The sequence below is a fragment of the Oryzias melastigma genome, linkage group LG22 (genome assembly GCF_002922805.2).
Source record: "Oryzias melastigma strain HK-1 linkage group LG22, ASM292280v2, whole genome shotgun sequence".
Lineage (NCBI taxonomy): Eukaryota > Metazoa > Chordata > Actinopteri > Beloniformes > Adrianichthyidae > Oryzias > Oryzias melastigma.
In genome coordinates, this window is record NC_050533.1 from 25,349,319 (window position 1) to 25,372,558 (window position 23,240).

At 39.6% G+C, this 23,240-nt stretch overlaps 1 protein-coding gene across 3 annotated transcripts in view; it reads left to right on the forward strand.

The window, feature by feature from the left end:
• slc4a11 (solute carrier family 4 member 11) overlaps positions 1-23,240 on the forward strand; it is a 177,322-nt gene that overhangs the window by 112,925 nt on the left and 41,157 nt on the right. For 2 of the 3 annotated variants that reach the window (XM_036209987.1, XM_024259731.2), the window contains exons 6-8: positions 4,772-4,804; positions 11,699-11,780; positions 16,231-16,354. In XM_036209987.1, coding sequence (XP_036065880.1) covers positions 4,772-4,804; positions 11,699-11,780; positions 16,231-16,354 — 239 coding nt within the window. The remainder of the gene's footprint in view (positions 1-4,771; positions 4,805-11,698; positions 11,781-16,230; positions 16,355-23,240) is intronic. The other variant, XM_024259800.2, reaches the window with a different exon arrangement.

Below are 23,240 nucleotides of genomic sequence, written 5' to 3' on the forward strand. Positions count from 1 at the left end.
CTCCACTCCTAGAGTCGGATTTGGTCTTCTGATCTAGCCTACAGAAGCATTGTGCTTAAGCTAAGCTATTGGGACACATTGGTTACAAAAGCGTCTCTTTTCTCCTTCAGAATCTCCTGGATTTAGGTTGATCGTGTTACAGTAAATCAAAGAACATAAACTCTAGGGCTCCGGTGCTAAAGGGTTAGCTAAAAGGAAAGTGAATGGGATTTATTAACAGTTGCAGTACTTTAGCACCTGCGCCGAACGAGACGAGCGGCGAGCACGCCACTCCTCTGCGGTCCGGAGAGATGCTTCAGCATGGTGCTGATATTTTAACCTTTAGCTGAAGCTGTGCGTATCGATCTGCAGGCAGGGCACATTAGCAGCACCTGCTGATGCCGGGAACCCGATTGATCTACTCACAGTTGTATGATGTTTTTAAAAAACTAGTTTGGATGCAGCAGCTCTTTCAAATGTTAGTAGTAGAACATGCACATCGTATACTTTCACTAAGAGAAGATGACACTTCAGTCTAGTGCTGGGAGATATGGGAAAAAATTGATATGACAATATAAATAATTTTAAATCACAATAACGATATGTATCGTGATATCGCCCAGCACTATTGAGTCATTAATCTAGATTAGCAGAAAGAAGGAGACAGTGATGGATTAGGCTAATTTCTTGTTCTGAAGTCAGATCCACGTGTTCTCAAACGGACAGCTCACATGGAAAATGTGCAGCCTCTCATCTGTTTTCCAAGTGGATTTTAGCTATCCTGAATTTAATTTGGTTTCTTTAATTATTAAGCTTTCCTCATTCTGAAGTCCCTCTCTTCTGCGTCCCGTTTCCGTGCGCTCCCCTCAGTCACACTCTGAATTCCCATCTCGTCGATAGGAATCCACAAATTCACACGTGAAACTCTTTTGTCAATGCTGAGCGGAAGAAGTATCTCTGGGCGAGGAAGAAAGGCTCTTCCTGGGGGAATACATTCACATCACACCCGAGTATGTTATCAGCGTATCCGCCATATCTATATTCAGAGTGTGCCACAGCGGGGTTTTACAGCTGGCGACAGGCCGCCTCATTTGGAGTGTAATACTGTACAGCTGTGAGATAACGTGAGCAGGGAGAGATTATAGGAACTGAGAAAGACCAGAGAATTAAAGAAATGAAAAAGATGAAAGCCCACTGAGATAATTAGTCCAACTTGAACAGAGAGGGTTTTGGAGTGCTGTTTTCTGGATCACTTCTGTCTTGGGATTTAGTGCAGAGGAATATTGGCCAGTGGTGCTGATGATGCAAAGCATCTATAACACTATTGCTTCCACTTCCTGACATGTTTCCCTAACACAGTATCTAAGTGAAAGTAACAGCCTCCTTAACTGGGTTTGTTTACTGTGAGGAATGATGCAGATGCTGGAGGTGACAGGCCAGCACCAGCACAGCTGCCACAGACTGCCAGTGCTCTGAATAATGATGTATTTCATAATTACATTTCTTTCTTTGCCTCTATGACAATGTAAACGTCTGCACTTGTGACTGCCTCGTGCTGATGACCATCATTTCTACCTAAATTGCTGCCATCTTTGGATCGATCCATTCTCACCCTTTTTGCATAAACCTGCCATGTTTACTTGTTATTACCTGATAAATGCTCTTTTTCATGAGTTAAAAAGAACCTTTTGGAGGCGGGACGATTATTTGTTTCTTTAGAAAAAAAAAATAATAATAATAATCGCATCTCACAAATAGATTAATTTGATATTTTCATTCTGTTCCTACAATGTCAGAAATGAACTCATTAATAATGTTTTCCTACTAAAATCTGAGCAGAATGTCTTGTTTTCTGAGGAATACAGGCCTGACAAATGTCAGACAGCAGACTTGTCGTTGTTTTAATGTTGGAGCTGAAATCATGGATTGGATACAGCTTCATACTTTAACACATGATCTTACGAACACGTTTTACTGTCATCAGTGACCATTTCACAGTCGCTAACAGGGCTGGTTTGGGCATCAGATTTTTACCAATCTGAAAGCAGAAACTCTGATATCTACTGTACACCATGTCCATGAATCATGACTGTTCTGGGATCTAAGCTATTACTATCCTACTATGTGGTACTTCTACAGCTACAGATAAACTCTGTTCTGCCTCAGGCTGGAAGCTGGTCATCTGAACCTTTACTGATGTACTGTACACACTGGAAATGTGTCTCTCTCTGTCTGTCTGCACCCCCATCCTGACTCAAGATGCTGAAAAGGTTCATCCTGAGCTGAAGTTAAAGCTCAGTTGTGTTATAGCCCCTTTTCCAGAAAATTTCATTCATAATTTAAGGTTTTGTATTCTATGCAATAACTTTCAAAGATTATTTTCTCCTCTGTTTAATTGATCTTGAGTATCTATGTGGGTTTTTATGTATAAAATATATGTAATATATGTCAGGGGTCCCCAAACTACGCCCCACCTCCACATTTGGCCCCCCACACAATATTGAGACCCAAAGAGAACGTGACTTTTTATTCTACCCGTCTCCAGTCTGAACTGTTATTATTTTTCATCCGTAAGTTTTTTGGACATCCATAACTCTTACAGCTATTTAGCTTATTCAGCTACTAAAATATTCAGCTCTTTTACGCTATCTTTTTCGACTATTTTGGCATTTGCTAAGGATTTATAGGCTATGCTAGCTGTTTTGGATCATTTAGACTTTTTTCAGTTTTTCAGGCTAATTTGGAGTTTAGCTAATATTTCAGCTACATGCTAACTGTTTTGGCTAATTTAGAGTTTTTTTTTTACAGTTCTTTAGGCCAATTTTGGCATTTTGCTAATATTTTTTACAAGCTATAATCTACAGCTTTTTCAGCTATCAGCACTAGCATCTTCAGCAGCCACATTCTGCTTATAGCAGTCACACTAGTATTATCATAGGTAATGCTATATATCTAATTTTTAAAATGTCTTCGTTTTTTTTTCTATGTAAATTACAGAAATGAATTATTTCAAATTTGGCTATTAGTGGCTTTCTGGAGAATCATAAATGTTTACATTTAGGCTGTGATTGTTGCACTTTGTCTGTTAGCCTACAAATCGACCCCGGAAAACAGTTATGAGGCCCTCACAAGAAAAAGTTTGGAGTTCCAGTTCAAAAACCCCACAAAAACAGGATTTTAAAACATTAGAATACTTTGGAGAAATCTGCCTCAGTTGTTCAGGACATGAAAGTTTTCAACTGAGTTTTACCAACTAATCCTCCACTAAACTCAAAGCATCTGCACAGGTTCTCCACGTGTCATTGAACTGGTTCAGTTTGTGTATGTGGAAGAGTTCAGACTTGTATCCAGAGACCATCACTGATCCTCCATAGTCTGGGTCAGACACTAAAGTTCATGGCTAAGGAGGCTGCTGTTCACAGAGCGCCGAGTCCAGCAGATCAACAGAAAGTCTGATGGAAGGACAGAATGTGTCAGGAGGAGATGCAGCAGCAACAGAGAGGATTATCAAAGATTCAAGAAGACATCCAGAAAGAGTGGAATGAAGAGGAACAGCCTCAGAAACCTCCACATTCAGGAGATGGACTACAACTGTCGGGTTCATCCGGTCAAGACACTTCAGAACCTGGACCAACGGAGGAAATGGAGAAGAAGGACTGGACTGTTGGTCAGAGGTCCAACCTCCTGTTTCTGATGAAAGTAAAGTGAGTCTTTCATTTGAGAATCAAGGTCCAGGAGTTTGGATGAAGACTGGTGAGGAGCAGAACCCAAACTGCTGGAGGTCCAGAGAGAAATCTCCAGTTAGTCATGATCTGGACTGTAATGTCTAGTTCTGGTGTTGGTAGACTCTACTTTATTCAGTCCAAAACCACTGCAACAGTCTAGAATGTTCTAGAGGACTTCGTGATTCCTTCTGCTGAGGATCTGGATGGAGATTAAGATTTCATCTTCCAGCAGGACCTCTGTCCAGAATATTGATAGTAGACATATTGCTCTGAAAATATTTTATTTGGATTGATTTGATGTGATCTCTGAATTTATTTTAGTATAGTGAATTCTAGGGTTCTTGTTTTCTGAAATCCTGTTTTTGTGAGTTTTATGAGTTGGAACTCCAATTTATTAATAAATAAAATACTTAAAAATCCATTCAACATTGGGCCCTGAATCTATATCCAATGAAAGTTTAATTTATCTTTTTTAGATGCTCTCTATTAAAAAAAAACATTTGAAATAATATTCAGACCTTTACACAGGTAAGTTTCACCTTCACTTTCATTTGAAGGATATTTGACATCACCTGAATCAACAAATGATGAATTAATTTTAGAAATGTATCGTCATGTTCTGTTAGTCACATACTCACAGCAGAAATGAGAAGAATGCTAAAGCTCTTCACAGGGTAACCGATGGCCTAACATGTTATTCTCCTCATCCTGATCTCCTCATTGACATCTTGTTTTTTTTCTGGACTGCTAAATGCATAACTGCTATCACTGATAAAATCCCATTTTTGGTAATAGCCTGTGGACAGTAATCAAGATGAGATCCTTGTGTGGCCAACAACGACCAGACATTTTTCTGGAAAATGATATTTAATATGCATGAGGTAAAGGAGAGCAGGAAATGAAGCTTCTTGTCTGCAGATATTCTCTGCGTGTGCGTCTCCTCTGCAGAATGTGTGTCTGCAGAGTTTCAGTTCCTGTTAGCAGAACCTCACTGCCTGCTCGTCTAGATCCAGGCTGGACTGACCCTCTCGTTTCTCCTCCTGCTTTCTCTCCCTCTCAACATGCAGACAATTCTCAAAGTTTCGTTTTCTTTGATGACGGTAAGCGGTGCTAATTGGATGAAAATGTCATCATCACCCCGAGCGAGGCTGCAATCAGTGGTTTGCTTCTGTACCAATCCCCATCAGAATTCCATTTTGGCGTCTTTGCACCCTCTGGACTGGGTCGATGTATAGAGTAATTATTGTTACAGACACCAGCCGACCTGCATACACGTGAATCCCATTTCTGCCCTCTGGCTATTATTGCTGTTTCCACGTCTGTCTATGTTTGCACAAAAAAGCCACAAACAGAATTGTCATGTATTTTTCTAATTTAATCAATTAAATCTAAGATTTTTCTTTTTATTTAATATTAATTTAATTGATCAGCAGGACAATCTAGGTGTACGCTGAACATACATTTACTTTGGGGTAGAAGATGAAGTTTCTGGTTTCATTGTTGTCCCAGTAATTACGGTTTAAACTTCTTTAATAATCCGGTTAAAGTGTCTGAAAAACAGAACTTACACTTGGAGCTGCTTTTGTCCATCAGAATCTGCTGGAATTATCGTGTTAACGGTTGAAAAGTTAAAGTCAAATGAGATTGTCGTTTGTTTTAATCATCTGCACCAGTATTTTATGAAAACAGGTTTAGAAGGATGTATTTCCGCCGACCCAGTCCTGGTGGCGCTCTCATCATCACGTGACATCATAGCATCCGTGCGCTGCATGGCGATTGGCTATGATGGATTTCTATAATAAGTGTTTCATCGGCCACTTGTGTCTGGAGCGTTCCCGTGCTTTAATCATGTCCTCCTCAAGTGTACCCTCCGCACTTCACAGGAAACCAATCATTTCTCTCTGTGTGTGTCCATGCATGTGTGCACGTGTTTACCAACAGTCCACAGTCAGGCTTTCAGGATCTGCAGCCTTTACCCACAACACCTCCAGGTGTAATGGAAGAATTCTAAATCTCCCTCCTTTCTGCAGACTGTCAGAAAAAATCTCTGCATTTGAATTCTCTGTTTCAGTCATTGATTTGTGTCTTGGGTGTTTGTGACAGCCACTGCACCTCATGATTTAGAGACATTCTGTTTCCTCCCCTCCAACCAAACCGTGTGGATTATACAGTTAAAGCATCCAACAGGAATACAGAGAGATCAAAGGGGCTATCCAGCCATCCGGGCTGGCTTTGCTCGCATTTTTTTTTCATCATTTCCTATTGAAGTTTGTCATATTTGATATGCTTCTTGTGAACATATGTGATATTTCTTTTTTGTGTGGAAACAGCAAAGTTTGCAGCTGACGAAACCCTGCAGAAATCCTCACTAAAATGACAAGTATTGAACGAGCACGTCCTAATTAGTTTCTGATTCGATCCCTCGCAGAAAGGCTCTTCGTCTGTTCCAGTGTTTCTATGGAAGCCTGGAAATCCCTGCATCCTGTACACGATCGTAAACATTTATTGTTGAGTGTTAGGCTTAAAACAAAGCATATTTTGTTGAATTATTCAAAGGAAGTATACATTTATTTGAAGTACAACAGGATTGAATGTGAGGGAGGTTAAATCTGACTTCACTCTCAGGGTTCCCCAGGTTCCTCCAGTTTTTAAAAGGTGTGTGAAACCTCTTTAGAATGTTTTCTGTTCAGTCAAAGCACACCAAATGGAAAGGTACAATCACTGAGGATTAAAGCCTCTCTTTGTGAGAGTGCTGCAGTTCATGGTGCTGTTGAATTACTACACAGCACTGCAGCAGCATGATGACTGGGTCTGTCACACATCCGTTTGTGTGCATGTGGGTCAGCTCAGCACACAGTTTTAATATCATTTAACAGCCAAACTGATTAAAAACTAACCCTCAAAACATCAGAATGCTTCTGTGTATTTGATGTTTTTTTGCTGTAAAAAACAATTCATAAAACACATAATGTCACAAATGCCCTTGAGGGTGGATATGGGCGATCTGTAAGTGAAATGTTAAGCTCGTAGAGCGCTCAGTGAGTCTGTAGAGTGAGAATGTTCATGCACATGTTTTCCTACGGGCATGCTGCAGAGGACAGGTTATAGTAAACACTTAAATAACACATAAAGGTAAGCAAGGAAGTAGGTGAGACACGAGGGCGATGCACTGATTTTTAAAATGTCTGCGAAAGCATTCTGTTAGTACTGTAGAAGTGATTCCGTCATGTCGCCTGACTGTTAGAAATGAGGAAATTAGACAATTATTGCAGTTTGTATGGATGTCCTACAGCGCGTCAAAGTCAAGGCCCAGGGGCCGGATCCGGCCCTCCGGGTAAATATATCCGGCCCTCCAGATCATTTTATTTTATTGTTATTAATGACCCGATGTTATCTTGTGCTCATTTCTAATTTGTTTAATTTTGACAAAATATATTTTTATGGAGAGTAAAATATTGAAAGTTCTTTAAGGTTTAAGTTGATTTATTCTGGAATAATATTCCTGCATTTTTATTATTCATAATTATGTTAAAAAATAAAAAGTTACGGCTTTAAAGTTTTCAAAATGAGTATTCTGGTAGCTTTTTTGACTATCTTCACATTTACAAAGATTTTTAGGATACTTTGGAGTTTAGCTAATATTTCAACTACATGCTAGCTGTTTTTTTTCTTCGTTTTTTAGGCTAATTTGGCATTTAGCTAATATTTTAGCTGGCTAATATCCAGCTTCAGAAATTTCAGCTGTCAGCTTCAGCATTTTCAGCTATCAGCACTAGCATCTTCAACAGCCAAATTCATCTTACAGCATTCACACTAGTATTATCACAGGTAATGTTATATATCTAGTTCATAATTATGCTAAAAAGTGACAGTTTTAAAGTTTTCAAAATGTAGTTTTATAGTGTTCACTAAATGTTTATCCTGTTTGCTCCACGACCTAAGGTGTGTTTGGATTTTGCCCCGTGAGATTGAGTTTGACACCCCTGTTCTACAGGCACGCTAGCGATAAAATTACTTCATGATACACCTACCACACGCATGACGGTGGTACGTTCCTTCCATTTTCATGACGTCTCTTATGGTGGCCACATGAGCCTCCAAAACTGCAAGACATACCTGCACCCCCTCATATGGAACTGCTCCTCTCTAGGACCCGTCACAAACCCAAAAACCCACAGCAAACATACGGGTCAACCCCTATGAGTGGATGTGACTAAGACACTAAAGATGTCATGGCTCTCATCTTCTTACTAACAACAACTCCATTCTTACTTTTTAAGCTCCACTCCAATTATCTTCGTATTTGCATCTAGCCTTCAGCCCCTCACTACCCCAACCTAACATTAGTGGAGCAACACAAACAGTGGTCAACATCAGAACTATCCAGTCGTCCAGTTCTGATCCAGATTCCTGCTCAGACGAGGAAAACAAAGACGTTCATGGATCTATTAGTCTGCAGGTGGGTGAATTAGAATGATGCTCCTGATTGGCTTCTGATTTACAATTTAAATAAAGAAATATTCAGAAATGCCATTTACGGCTTCATTTTCTTTAAATTTGTCCTCCGTCAAAAAATGTAACAGAAACATGTTAAAAACATCACAAATGGCGTTTCCATTGGTCTTCAACCATGTTGACTTCTGCAGACGAGTCAAGCTGCCTGACCACACCAGCTAACATTCAGTGGATTCATTGGTTTAAAAGATCCATCATCCTGTACAGTAAATACACACTGACCAAGAATCACACAACAGCTGAGCAGAGGAACCACAGCTCCTCCATTGTTTTGGCCAAACCCTTAAAACGTGAAGTAAAGGGTTTCTATCAACCGTTAGCAGTTTCCAACGAGCCTTCACAGTTCCCAGAGAAAGAGGTGAACGAGTCTTTCCTCCAGTTAGTCAGAGGATAAACTCTGAGCTTGTGTTTTCACTGCTGCCACAGTGGCGTTAAAGTGCCACAAGTTATCACACACCTGAGTGTGTGAAATGTCTTCTCCACGTTTGACCCGTCCCCGTGAGGAGGAGGTGAGCAGCCATCACAGCAGCGCTTAAGAGCCATTTGGTGTTTTTTTTTAACTCCCTCTCCTTCAATCCAGAGAAGATGACGTTAATAATGACTGGCTCTGCTTCAGACCTTCACTTGTTTTGTTGTTGGAACAAGCTCCTCTTTTGAAAAATTCAGTGTTACACCTGAGGAGGTGCCACCAATCTGAGCTTTGTGTGAAGTTTTGGACTGGTCCCAACTGGAAATGTGACCTTCAAATGACTTACTGGGCCTTGGGTCACCTAGAAACTACTCTTAAGATGAAAAATTAAATCTAAGGCAGGGTGTCAAACTCAATCACACAGGGGCCAAAATCCAAAACACACCTTAGGTCACAGACCGAACAGGATAAACATTTATTGAACACTCTAAAACTACATTTTTAAAACTTTAAAAATGTAACTTTTTACCATAGTTATAAGCTAGATATATAGCTTTACCTGTGATAATGCTAATGTGAATGCTGTAAGCTGAATTTAGCCAGCTAAAATATTAGCTAAATGCCAAATTAGCCTAAAAAAGAGGAAAAAAACTTAGGTTGGCCAAAACTGCTAGCATGTTGCTGAAATATTTGCTAAACTCCAAAATAGCATAAAAAATCTTAGTAAATGCAAAAATATACCACAAAGCTAGCAGAATGTCTATTTTTTTAAACTTTTAAACCGTAACTTTTAACATAATTATGAATAATAAACAGGCAGGGATATTTCCAGAATAAATCAACTTAAACCTTAAATAAGTTTCAATATTTTACTCTCAATAAACATATATTTTGTCAAAATTATACAAATTAGAAATAAACACAAGATAACATCAGGCGATTAATAACAATAAAATGAAATGATCTGGAGGGCCGGATCCGACTTTGATTGTGACTTTGACACATGTGGTCTAAGGTGTTAAAAACGGCTAATTATACTCAACATTACGAGCTATCTAAAGCGTGCTGGTTTTGTTCATGAAGATATGCCACACTGCTAAAGAAAGGCAAGCTAACCTTGCCCACGCTTGACGCCTGGCCTCAAATGTTGCTACTAAAAAAAGGCCTAAACTCTGCCTTCTACAGCCTGATTAGGAATAGCGGCGGTGCCTGATGCGTTTAAGCTCATATGGCGTCTAACACTTGTCATCGCTCAGCGTGTGCCTGCAGCTGTGGTCATAGGTGTCCTCATCCAGGACCGGCAAAGTCATGACATCCAACAGCTGACTCTCATGCAGCGCGTCAACCACAATTAAACTTTGAGGTACATTTATAGCTAAATGTAGAAAAATCTCTACAACTCCTTAATTATACCAACCACAACACACTATTTCCTTTGTAATGTCATGAAAATTGAATAAAACCGTATAGAAATCTGTGATTCACAAATGTTTGTAGCAGACAGAAAAAAGTCATTTTGGTTGAGTTTGGTTTGAATTTTCAATCCATTTTGAGCTGTTCATCAGCGGACGTGCTTGTGCGTACCTGGCCCGTGTCGTCAGTAGGTGGGGGAATGACGGATGACCTTGTGAGGCAAATTCCATGTTTTTCTTCAGCTCTTGTGTAACCTCAGTCTCTCTCCTCTTTATCTTTCAATCCTCCTTTTGTCCTGTTAGCATTTCTCCGTCTGCCTCTTTCTCTTCCTCTCATCCTTGACGTCATTGAGAAATTGGATGGTTTCTGATTATTACATGGCTGTCAGGCTTACTGGTATTAATTGAATTGAATCTTGCTCCATCTCCTCCATTTGTCTGCCCTCCTCTCCTCGTATCTCTGTTTCCTTTTTTAAACTTGTGTCATTTCTGCCTTTTGATTGTCTCTTTTTTTAACTCATCAGTCTCCTCTTGGTCTGCGTTTGAAACGGTTTCTCTGCCTTGAGCTTCATTCTCTCTGCTTGTGCCCTGCCCTCTTTTATTTTGGTTCCAGCTTTCCTTTCCTCATTTTCATTCCTCTTCTTTACACTCTTGTTTTCAACCCTTTACTTTTTATCAACATGCTTCCACTCTGTTTCTCCTCTCTCTCTGTTGCCTCCCCCTCCCATTCTCCTTTCCCGGCTCACTCCTTGAGCACTGTGATACTGTTGTCATGGTGACGCCCATCATTTTCTGGCATGAATGAAAGATACCTTATTGATGAGACAGCATGGCAGAGGTAGAGAAAAGAAGAGTGATGGAGAGGAAGACAAAGGCACAGGAGAGGAAGAAGTCACTGGCAGGGAAAATCAGGATGATGTGGACATAATCGCTCCTGCTGCTTACCATACACAACATTTCCACCCTGTCATTTCCTCAGTGCTGATGAGTTGATGAATATGTTGCAAGACAAAGAAAGCTGAATTTTCATGAGCGGTTTGGGATAGCTGAAGAACCTCCCTCAGAAGACACTAATTCATCATCTCAGTGTGTGAAGTCGGAGGGAAATTCCTCTTATTAGTTAGAAACAATGCGGCGCTGCCCTTCATTGTCTGTGTTTAATGATTTGTAGTCCGTAAACATGCCAGCGTAATGAAATGTGTTTTTAAATCTGTGAACATGAGTGCGGCTGTTTTCTGAGGGTGGATGGACAGCCTTATTAGTTTGTGCTGGTTTGGTATTTACACTCAGTGCAGGCTGGCATCACTGTCTAAAGCAGAAGGCAGGCTCATTAGACACGTCTGATGCAGACATCATATTGGGAAGCTTGGCAGCGCGGATAAGGAGCTGGATTTCCATTCAACATTCTGTGCATCCGACTGCCATCGTTTGGTTCGACAAAGAAACCACAGACGGATTTTATTTTTAGAAACAAATTACTGAAACGTATTAGTGTGGTAACACACATGTCTGAGCATGGCTGTCACAAACAGTTAAAGCCAGCTGTCATTATGGGATGCTGCTGCTGAGATCTTACAACATTTTAGCAGACGTCAGTGAGAATGGAGCTGAGTGTGAAGCCAACTTCAGCTAACTTGTGTTGGTGCTCTGACCTACAGTTCACCTGCTGTCAGAGACCATTCAGGGGGTGACGGCCACAGCCACTGGGGTCCAGTATCAGCAGTCCTGGCTCTGCATCCTGTAAGTGAAGCACGGTTTTCTTCTTCTTATCTGTCCTCGTAAATTCTACTGTATGAGGACAGACAGCCAGTCCCAATGTGTATTCTTTGTTACTGTTTTGAAGGGGTTGAGTTCAATGAATAGAATGCAAAAACAATGTCCAGGGTGACCATAGCTTTGTGGGGGCTCTTCCTGGAAAATTGCAATTCGTTAGTTCATCAAAAGAGTTCAACTTTAAGCCTAATTTATAGTTGTCAAACTAAAAACATTCAGTACTACTACCGGCTACAATCCGCTCAACAAACCTATTTACTGTGTATATTAGAGCTGCCACAAACGATTATTTTAGTAGTCGACTCATTACCGATTATTGGGATTAATGATTAGTCGGGTCATGTGAATAGTGGATGTAAAGTCCACATCATTAGCTTTAAACTAACTAGAAATAAAGACCAAAAAGATTATAGTTTATTAAACCTTTAATGAATCGTGCGGACTCTAGCCTTCATTAGTTTCTGGTATTAAAACAAGATTAAACTAGAAAAGTTGCATTAGCTGCAATAACACTAGAGTGAATGCTTTTGCTGAAAGTAGTTGCTGAAGATGCTGAAGCTTTTTTGCTAAAAATTGTGATGCAATTGAATTTAACTGCTGCAGGGATCTACTGAAAATGCAAAAGCTATTTGCAAAATGTGACATTTGCTATAAGAAATTTCATTAAATTGGCATCTGAAACAAGGAACTGTTTTTCACTAAAGATAAAGTTTTGCTCTCACCCACTCAAATATAAAAAAGTGCATTTTTTGGAGCTGAACAATCACAACTTTGTTCAACTTTACTCCATGTAATATAAAGTAACGAGTCGATTAGTAGACTAATCATGGCAGCCCTGGTGTGTATCCACACAATCCTTTTGTACTGTACTTCAGATATAATAATGAACACACTGATAATTTCATAAAAAACTTTTTTTGCTTCAACAGCAAAAGGAACCATGAAATCTGAAACTTCTCCAGGCTTGTGATGTGGTCCTGATGAGATCAGCACCTGGTGATGGACAAATTAAATATATCTGACAGCAAGCACAACATGGCAACGGCATCGTAGCACTAAGAAAGATCTATAACCACCAAATCTGCTTCTTTTAGGACTCATTTGTGAATCATTGAGATCAATGACAACTTTAAACTAACTAGAAGCCTCTTACGACTTCACAGAAACCAAATGTCAAAGAAATAATTTCCATCAAAAACTCTCATCTTGTCTTTGATTCTGCTACATAGAAGAAACAATCTCTAGATTGTTTTCTAAGTTGTGTTGAGAGTTGCTCCCTACATTTGTCCAAAATGAGCTTGTGGGTCGGGCCATTTCGTTTCTTACAGTTTTTAGTGAGTTGAAAACACATTCAAGGGGAAAACTGTCTTTTTCAGTCAGTGGTTCTGCAAGTTGTCCCTCTTACAAAGATGAGTTTGTTCTGTAATGTTCATCAGAGAAACACTTGAACTGTGAGAGAGAATGTCACATTGAATCCAGGAAATCAGTGTTTCTTTAAAGAATGAACATGTACATTGGAATAAAAGAAAAGCAGCAATAATTCTGCTCCTCACAGACCTGTTTTTAAATCGTCTTTAAGAAGCTCTTCTATCCTCCACTGGTTTCCTGTGTCACCTGTTTGAACTGGTTATCTGTAGAAGAGACACCTGTCCACAATCAGACTGTAACCTCCCCACCATGACCAAAGAGCTGTCGAAGGACACCAAGGACAAGATTGTAGACCTGAACGAGACTGGGATGAAACAATCTACGATATTTAAGCAGCTTGGAGAAAAGAGATCCACAGTTGGAGTAATTATTAGAAAACAAGATCACATCTACTGACCAGACTATGATCATTTCCAAGTCTATGTTTACAGTCCAGACCAGTTCAGTGGTCTACTGGTAGAGTGTCTGATCTGAGACTGGTAGGTGGTGGGTTCAAATCCATGGTTGAGTCAGACTAAAAGACCCAAAGCCTCTCTGCTTGACTCTCAGAATTAAAGGCTTTGACTGGGAGTTAAACCACCAAATGGTTCTGGAACACAGCTGAGTCTGCAGCTCACCACTCCCTCAGGGGATGGACCAAATGCTGAAGACAAATTTCTCACATCCTGGTGTGTGACAGCTAATGGGACTTTAACCTTAAATATGCAGCCGGACACTCCTCAACAAGACAAAACTACTGTTAGCACGGGTTCCTAAGACGGAGCTGCTAAAAGTGGAGCACGGTTCAGATCAAGAGTATTTCCGTACCGAGAAGGAGGGTCTAAGGCAGGGGTGGGCAAACCACGGCCCAGGGGCCATATGCGGCCCGTTAAACCATTTAATCTGGCCCGCCACACTAGAGTAAATTATACTGATAATCCATTTTAATGTTTTATATTTCCCTGTAATCTTTGTGTTTCCCTTAGATCACATGTGTCAAAGGCCCTCCAGATCATTCTATTTTATTGTTATTAATGACCCAATGTTATTTTGAGCTCATTTCTAACTTGTAGAATTTTGACAAAATATGTTTTTATGGAGAGTAAAATATTGAAAGTTATTTAAGGTTTAAGTTGATTTATTCTGGAATAATATTCTTGTCTATTTTTATTTTTCATAATTATGTTAAGAAGTTACAGTTTTAAACTTTTAAAAATTCTGCTAGCTTTTTGGACTAATTTTACATATTTTGGACTTAAGCTAATATTTGGCTACATGGTAGCTGTTCTGTCTAATTAAGACTTTTCTTTTTAAGCTTTTTTAGGCTGTTTTGGAGTTAGGCTAATATTGACACACTAGCTGTTTTGGTTACTTTAAGTTTTTTTTGTTTTTTAGGATATTTTGAAGTTTAGCTATATTTTCAGCTACATGCTAGCTGTTTTGGCTAATCTGAGTTTTTTTCATTTTAATTTTTTAGGCTAATTTGGCATTTAGCTAATATTTTAGCTGGCTATTTGCTTCAGCGTTTTCAGCTGTTAACTTCAGTGATTTCAGCTATCAACTTAAGCATCTTCAGCTATCAGCTTCAGCATTTTACCTATCAATTTCAGCATCTTTAGCGGCCATATTCATCTTACAGCATTCACACTAGCATTATCACAGGTAATGCTATATATTTAGTTCATATTTATGTTAAAAAGTTAAGTTTTTAAAGTTTTAAAAATGTAGTTTTAGAGTTTTCAATAAATGTTTATTCTGTTCAGCCCGCGACCAAAGGTGTGTTTTGGATTTTGGCCCCTTGTGCGACTGAGTTTGACAGTCCTACCTTAGATGGTGCACCATATACAAACTGACTTGTGTTTTGGTGCAGAAAGTTATTTTACATTCATGTTGAGTTGGAAGGTTTTTTGTTTTTCTCATGTTCATCTGTGTTTTTTGAGTAGTCATTTTTCTGGTCATTCCAACACAACAAACAGGGTTTTTCTAAGTGTGTTTTTCCCTGAAAGACTTCACCCACATTGGCATTAAAACAGTAACAAGATCCACAGTTTTTAAATTAAAAAAGTTTGTTTTTGTTTAGATTCCATGTTGTTTTTTCTCATATGAGGTTGCTTACCAAATCCCTGATCTGGGACATCTACCAAATTTTAGAATCCTTTGTGGCCCACGATTAAAAAAGTTTGTCCATCCCTGGTCTAAAAGCAGGGATAACCAGTTAAGTTTGTGTCTATATTTTATGTCTGACTTCCTGCTTTTGTACAATTACCTGAATGAAGCCCAATGAGACAATTGTGTGCAATATTGGACTATATAAATATCATTGAATTGAATTGAAATTAACCTTTTCAGGGGGAATTGTGGTTAAAAAACAAAAACAATTAGAAAAGCTTTATGATGTCAGTGCTGAGACCCAGTTGTGTTTTCTGGTTGCCCAATGCAAACCATGAAACATGTTCTCATACAGTCTATAAAACCTTTTTTACTACATGAATTATGAAGAGAGCAAACAGGGAAGTCATCTGGTTCTGAGAGACAGATCTGACATGGAGACGGGGTCTGAATGATCACCAGAATATCTGCCATAAATATGGACGTCTGCTTGTTGCTGCTTCTTGAGTTTTTGTGTGTAATTTAAGTCCATTAAGCAGATATTTGAGTCCATCATACTTATCTCCTGAGACCCAACAGCTCTTTAAGTCTGTTAGTTGAACTGAAAAGCATGTTGTCATGGTTTTAAAAGATTATAAAGCAGTCACTTGCAGGTAAGTATTTTATGGGGTTACAGACGGGGAACCCCGTGGGTATATTTGTGGCTACAGATACACACTATTGCCTTTTTCTGATTTGTGTGTGTGATTGTGCTGGAGGACACATGAGCTCAGCCGCCACATTTGAATGCAGTGTAACTGTTGCTGCAGAGAGAGGTTAATGTATGGAAATGAAGGGCATTGGTGGTGAGGCGAGGCGCTGACATTTTTAAAAACCGCCTCCTTTCTCCTCTCTGCTTCAGCTGCAATGTGAAGCATCTCCAGAGGCGTCACGTGTGCATCTCCCGCCTGGAGAGACCGCAGAACTGGGGGGAGAACTGCTGCGAAGTCCGCTATGTCATCCTGATTTTGGCCCCATCCAAAATGGTAATTGCTGCCTTCAGAGTTCACAGTTTTGGTTCACATTTCATTACTGTCTGTTTCTGGTGTTAACTTTGTGCCCACTTTTCTTTTCTTACATTTTTTAAGCTTTTAATGCAGACAGAATGTTTCGCCTTAAATCAGATTTATTACATTTTGTAAGGTGTAAGATGTGTCTCACCTGAACCACAAGCAAAATAGATTTCTGAGGAAAATGTAAACACACTGAATCCAATCACGACCCTGTGAATCTGAAATGGGTCGTGTCTGAACTTTAACAGTGCTGTCCTTTAGAGGTTCCTCCCATTCTTCTTGGCATATTTGCTAAGCTGAGTTGTGTGCTGTTTTAGAGTTTTAAGGCCACAGGTCCACTGGGAGCTGCAGCTCATCGTGAGTTGGAACATTAGAAATTGGATTCATAAGGATCAGTCTGCAGTGAGGGTGAAGGCGTACCTGTCTGTCACCTGTCAGTCAGTCCAGCTTTAAAAGAAGGCGTTGTGGACAGTGTGAAGCTGCAGCCTTCATCTTCAACAGAACCGTTTGGTTTTCATTGGTAATGTCTGATATTAACAAAAAAAAGTACCTGATCCCAGGTAACATCACTGATGATGATCACTAGTTGATGTATGTTAAAGGTTTTCAATGGTAATATCTGATATTGGCAAATACATGTAAAGAAAAAACTGAACAGTTATTTGATTTTGTTTTTGGATTTAATAAAAATACTGGGCCAGGAATCGATTACAAATAATTAATTTCAAATCTAGGAAAAAACTGGAAAAGTTGCATTACCTGCAATAACGCTAGAGTGAATGCTTTTTGCTGAAAGTAGTCACTGAAGATGCTCAAGCTTTCTGCTGATAATTGTCGCACCATCGACTTTAATTGCTGCAGGGATTCAATGAAAATGCAAAAGCTATTTGCAAAATGTTACATTTTCTAAAAGACTGAAAATTGTGTTAATTTTGAAGGAGCGCTGAATCTAAATTTCAGAAAAATCCATAGTAAAATTGTTTAACAATCCCTAATACATGCCAATTTTGCAAAAAAATATTTAGTTTGTTGCTTAAATAAAAACTAAACTCTAAATTAGCATAAAAAACATCAGTAGAACTATGAAAGAGCACTAAAGTTGACCTAAATTTCTGAAAATGTTGCAGTAAAATTGCTTAGAAATCCCTAATACATGAAACTCCAACTTAGCATAAAAAAACTTCAGTAGATGCCACTTTACCCAAAAAGCTAACACATTGCTTAAATACCAGCTAAAGTCCAAAAAAGCCTAAAATTCCTCAGTAAACTAAATTAGTCAAAAATGTTAGCATGTTAAAATAGAAGCCAGCCTTTAAATTAGCCTAGAAAAACCCCAGTAGTGAACAAATGAGCCCAAAACGTTACTAAAATATTAGGTAAACTCCATTTTTTTTTAAAATTACTATAAAATATTTAAACATAGTCAATGAATATATTTACTATCTACTTAAAATTTGGACATTTCTGAATTCCTTTCCTACGGGTCATATTTTGACTAATATTTCAAGAATTATAAAGTTTATAAATACAAAAAATACAAGCAGTAATGTCCTGAACAAGCTGAAGGTTTTGATACCAAGATTACCGAAATTGCTGAAAGTGTGATTTTAGTTTTTAAGTGTCAAAAAATGTACAGAAAGGAGCATTCAAATCTCTGTAGTGAGAATCCTTACTAATCAGGCACAGAGCTAATCGCAGTAGTATTTAGAATTTATTATAGCCAACAATCTCAACATACATTGCTGGCTAAATGAACATCTTTACAAACTCACAGGGATGAATTTTCTCTTCTAAGGAAATATTTCTGTTAAAGTAACCATTTGTGGTTTACTCTTCGGCTGAGAGAATCAACTCCTCATCAAGGCTAAATAAAACTTTGAAACTACGTATCTTCTTAAACTCAACCCTCCGTTTTTGGGTTTCAGCTGAATGCAGGCCTGTGCAAACGCGCTCTCTAAAGGAAGAAACGTACTACTATCTTGTGTTTACATCGCTCGGATATTTACCCCACCTCCAGCTGGAAAGCCCTCCTCCAAACCTCATTGCCCTTTTGATGAAAACGCTGCCGTCACCGTGCTCATGCTGGCTGCATGTTTAATTCTGTGTCAGAGTGAGTGGAGGAACCCTGCTAATCAGGACACGCTCAGTAAACCCAGTTATGTTGTTTTTGTTTGTTTGGCTGCTGTCCATCTCATTTACTAACACAGGCATTTTTTTGTGTTTCTTTTCGGTAATTACAGCTGCCGTTCTCCCTGTCAGCATTCAAAACCACAAATGGCATTTTTTAGGACATTTATCTGATGCCTGAGCGAGACAGAAACTTGAAGACAACATGATGATGATGATGATGATGTCGGGGATTCTTTTGGTTGGCGGAATGTATGTAATCAAACATGTCATAGTGGAACATTTCCCTCACCAGTCATTTAGCTAACATCTGCCAGAGCGGTTTTCTAAATGTGTATAGTTATGACCTTCAGATTTAAGTTATCATTACCAAGTCAACCTTGTTCTTAAAAAAATGTTTAAAAAAATTTGAGAACTGAAAAGGTCTTTAAGCCTTCAAAATGGTTTCTAAGAAAATATTTTTCATTAAATCCTTTATTGAGGTTTGTAGCTTTGCTCTGCTGTAAATTAGATGTGTTTTAGTAAAATTTCAATAGATGTCAGAGAGCAGCAAGAAAATAACTGAAACCTCAGCAACACATTTGTTCGAAAATATCAGTCTGAATACATTGTGTCCTTGGTTTTGTGTTGCCTGCTCACACAGTGGCATCCAGCTTGTCAAAATTCTCCTAAGTCGTGTTCACCCTTGAATACCCAAGAATTTCAGGAGAGTGTGCAGTTTGGTCTGGGCTTTTTCAGCAGTTACTGTCAAATGTGCTGGAGACACTCACAGCTGGGATTGTAGAGGAGGGAGTCTGGGATCGTCTGTCTGGAGTGCAGAGCATGATGCAAGAAGGTTGCAGGGAAAATCTCTGTACTTTGTTTACAGCACATCCATTTATCCACGCTGACGAAGAGCAGGAGGCGGCTGATAGCAGCACATCTATTTGATCACAAGACCCAGAAGAAAGTGCGTTTAGATTTTACACTCCTGCTTGTTTCCAAACTCCTCAGATGTAAAGATGAGCTCATTCAGTACATCATTGTTTCTGGGGTTTCTGGCTTGACTTCATCTTGGCAGAGACGGTGAACTAAACATCAGCTGTAATGAGATTCTATGAACGGGAGCAAAGACAGAAACTCAGCCAGCAAAGCCAAGTATGGTTTAAAAGTGGCAAAAAAAATGTGTCCCGATTGGGTTTGTCCGGAGTTTCTGTGGTGACGCCACCTGTGGTCACCCACATTGACTTAAGTGGGGATTCAGTGGGTTAGCTCACTATGCTAGCCAGCTGTCCAGTAGACAGCGCAGCATGCTAGCGCGCTCCATTGTTGCAAGCTGCTGAGCTCCTCTGCAGCATCCTGGTGAGCTCCTCTGTATCAAGGCAGTGACCTCTTCTGTGTCGTGGTAGTGAGCGCCACTGTATAAAGCTTGCGAGCTAGGCTGTAGCATGCTAGGGAGCTCCCCTGTTGCATTCTAGCGAGCTCCGCTGAAGCAAACTCCATTGCAGCATGCTAGAGCTCTACTGTTGCATCTTAGTGAGCTCTTCTGCATCAAGGGAGTGGACTCCACTGTAGCATGCTAACGAACTCTTCTACAGCGAGCTATTGAGCTCTGCTTTATTGAGGTAGCAAGCTCCACTGTAGAGAGCGAGTGAGCTCCGCTGTATTTAGTTAACAAGCTCCGCTGTAGTGAGCTGGGGACCTCCGCTGTCCACCAGGCGGCTGAATAGCACAGCTAGCCTACCTACTGAGTGTCCACTAAAGTCAATGTGGTCAAGGTGGGGCCACCACAGAACCTGCGGACAAACCCATTCCGGGTCTGAATTTTCTGCCCACTTTTTAAACCATATGTGACCCACCCACTCGGCTTTGGTGGCAGAGAAGGAACAAGCTTAACCCTTTAACACCTGAGGCGTTGCCAGTGATGCTTACAGAGTAACCAAATCCTAAATCAACTCTTTTGGCTGTTGATCTCTATAAATGTGGCTTGAAAAGTGCTGTCAAATTTTTGACAAATTAAAATAAACTTGTTAAATTCTTGAAAATATATTTTAAAAAAACGCCTGTGTGCTGCCCCCTACAGGTTGAATTGGGGTATTGCAGTTGAATTTTGTGATTGGTTAAACCATTTAAGTCCCACCATGATCTGCAGCTCCAGTAATGATAACAGTCCTGCCCCCCAAGCTCCACCCCTCTGACTGGATTTTCACATTTCAGCTGTGGGCGGAGTCAGCCTCCAACTTCCCTGTTTGGTTACCCTTTAACCAATAAATCTTTAACATACTGTAACAGTTCAACCGCTAACACGATAATTCCAGCAGATTCTGAAGGAGAAATGCAACGACTTAAGAACTCAAGAGATCTCATTTCGTTACACATTCAAAACTCTTGCCTTCTTCCATCGCTACACAAGTTTTTAAGTCAGTTTTTTTTGTACTTACAAACTGTGTGGCCAATGAAAGCTTTGACATTTTGCACCAAGCCTCTTCAAACTTTGAGTCGATGCATTAATATAGGGTAGCGACAGTCCAGTGTGAACACTAAATGCTAAAAGCACATTCCTTTAGCACATGCCTGGTGTGTGTGCAGCTGGATACAGATTATTTGCTGCGAGCTATTAAATTATTTTTTTGTTCATCATCAAAAAGCTCCTGGTAACTACTTCACTCACAGGCAGGGAATGTTTACCCGGTATAGCGGGTACTTTTGAGGCTGCAGCAGTCAATCATGACACCGTGAACTTTTTGCCTAGTCATGGTTAAAGTTGCAGAAGTTTCCAACTGTCATTCTCCCCAAAGACTTCCGCTTTAAGCCAAGTGCAATCAAACTGACTGCTTGAAAGTTATTTCTTCTTCTCGAATCTCTATAAAATCCTCCATACTGATTATTTACTAAAGATCTGTAAACTGCAGGAGATCTTTGCTTTTGTGACAACTGGTCACCTTGGAGAAGAAGCATTACTGCAGGAAGGACTTAAAACATTTAATGCAAGAACCCAAGTATTCTGGACAGTAGATCCGCTTGGCATGCAAAGCATTTAAAGTGTTGAAATAGACGAATGCACGAACGGAAGACACCCTGCAGCTGCACGTCTGTGCAGGATTGTAATTACTCCAGCCTCACCGACAACTCAACCTTTAAGTGGAGTTGACAATAAATAAAATAAAAAAATCTTCAGTTTCAAATTCTGTAGAATAGTACATTTATGGGTGTATAATAATCAAGATGAATTCAACCTAATATTTTTGTGGGTTTTAGAATTTATCTTTAAAAAAAATCTGTTATGATGTTTTCTTTCTTTATTTTTTTAACTTTATATAAAAGAAAAAAAAATGTGTTAAGCTTGAATGTGTATGTTTAGCCCAGGGACGGAGCTGTCCCTTCTCTCAGATAAAGCTTTGCCCCCCCCCCCAATATTTCAGTCAATTTTAGTATAATTATTGATAAAGATAAAAAAAAATCAATATAAGCTTCTTTAAGTGTTGCAAAAAATTGTATTTTTAGACAAAGTAAAAATGTAAAAAATAATTGTAAAACTTTGAGAAATACAATTTTTTTGATCCTTTCATTTGTAATATGAAGGGTGGAATAAAAAGTCACGTTCTATGTGGGTCTCGATCGGCCAGATTGAGAAAAAAAAACAATATATGTGTTTTTTGATAGTGTGTGTGGGGCCAGGCCAAATGTGGAGGTGGGCCTGATCCGGCCCGCGGGCCGTAGTTTGGGGAGCCCTGCTCTAGTCTGTGACAGGTGGGTGAGAGGAGGATGTGACAGGAACTGGAATCCCTCATGGACAGTCCTCCTCATCATCTACAGACCGTGGGAGCACAGAGCAGCTCCTTCAGTCAGAGACTGGAACAACTCATCGTTCCTCCTGTCGGCTATCAGACTCTACTGCAGCTCATAAACTCTGGACTCTTATTTATGTGCTGTTTAGTGTCATTTATGATCTGCTGTTTTTCATAGTGCTTTAGTAACAAATCAATGTCCCTGTTGTGGGATCAATAAAGTTTTGTTCTATTCTTTCATTCAGACGATCCAAATAAACCAGACCTAGGATTGTACACATTGTGCCTTTCTCTAAATATTCCTGATATTTTACCTGTTGATGTTTACACTAAAAACCTTTGACTCAACTTGGACATTTTTTTGCCAGTATTTGAAGTCCTAAAGAAATACGGCTAACTTCTGCAAAGTTATCAATGCACATAATGAGTTTGTACAATGTTTTGGTCAGTTGTTTGCTTTGTTTTATGAAGATCTTCAGTGAGGAAACAAACGTTCTTTTTGCCAACTGCACATAATCCACATAGTGCAGCTGCTGTTTGTGGGAATCAAGCTGCAAACTGTTCAGAGCACTGGTGGATGAGTGTTTGATCCCTGCCAATGATGGTTTTGATTGCATGTTCTTAAATGGGTTCCCACTAAACCCAGTGGATGGTTTTGTTCCATGTTGCATTACACTGAGAGAGCTTTTTAGATTTGTTGCAATCCATTCTTTCAGCTCTTTCAGCCAGGGTTTAAATTCAGTTACCGCTTTTGAAAAGCTTAAAGGATTAAGTTACTCTGTTTACCTCTGCTGCTGCTGCTGCTGCGCTGAGCTTCACTATGTTGCTTTTATCACCAGCTGGCTGACAAGGTTTCCCTGGCACCATGCTGCCTCAGAGTCTGCAAGGACATCATCATTATCACCCTGTTGCACTCTATGATTGGTGACAGACGTGAGACGTATTGACAGGACACTAAATATATA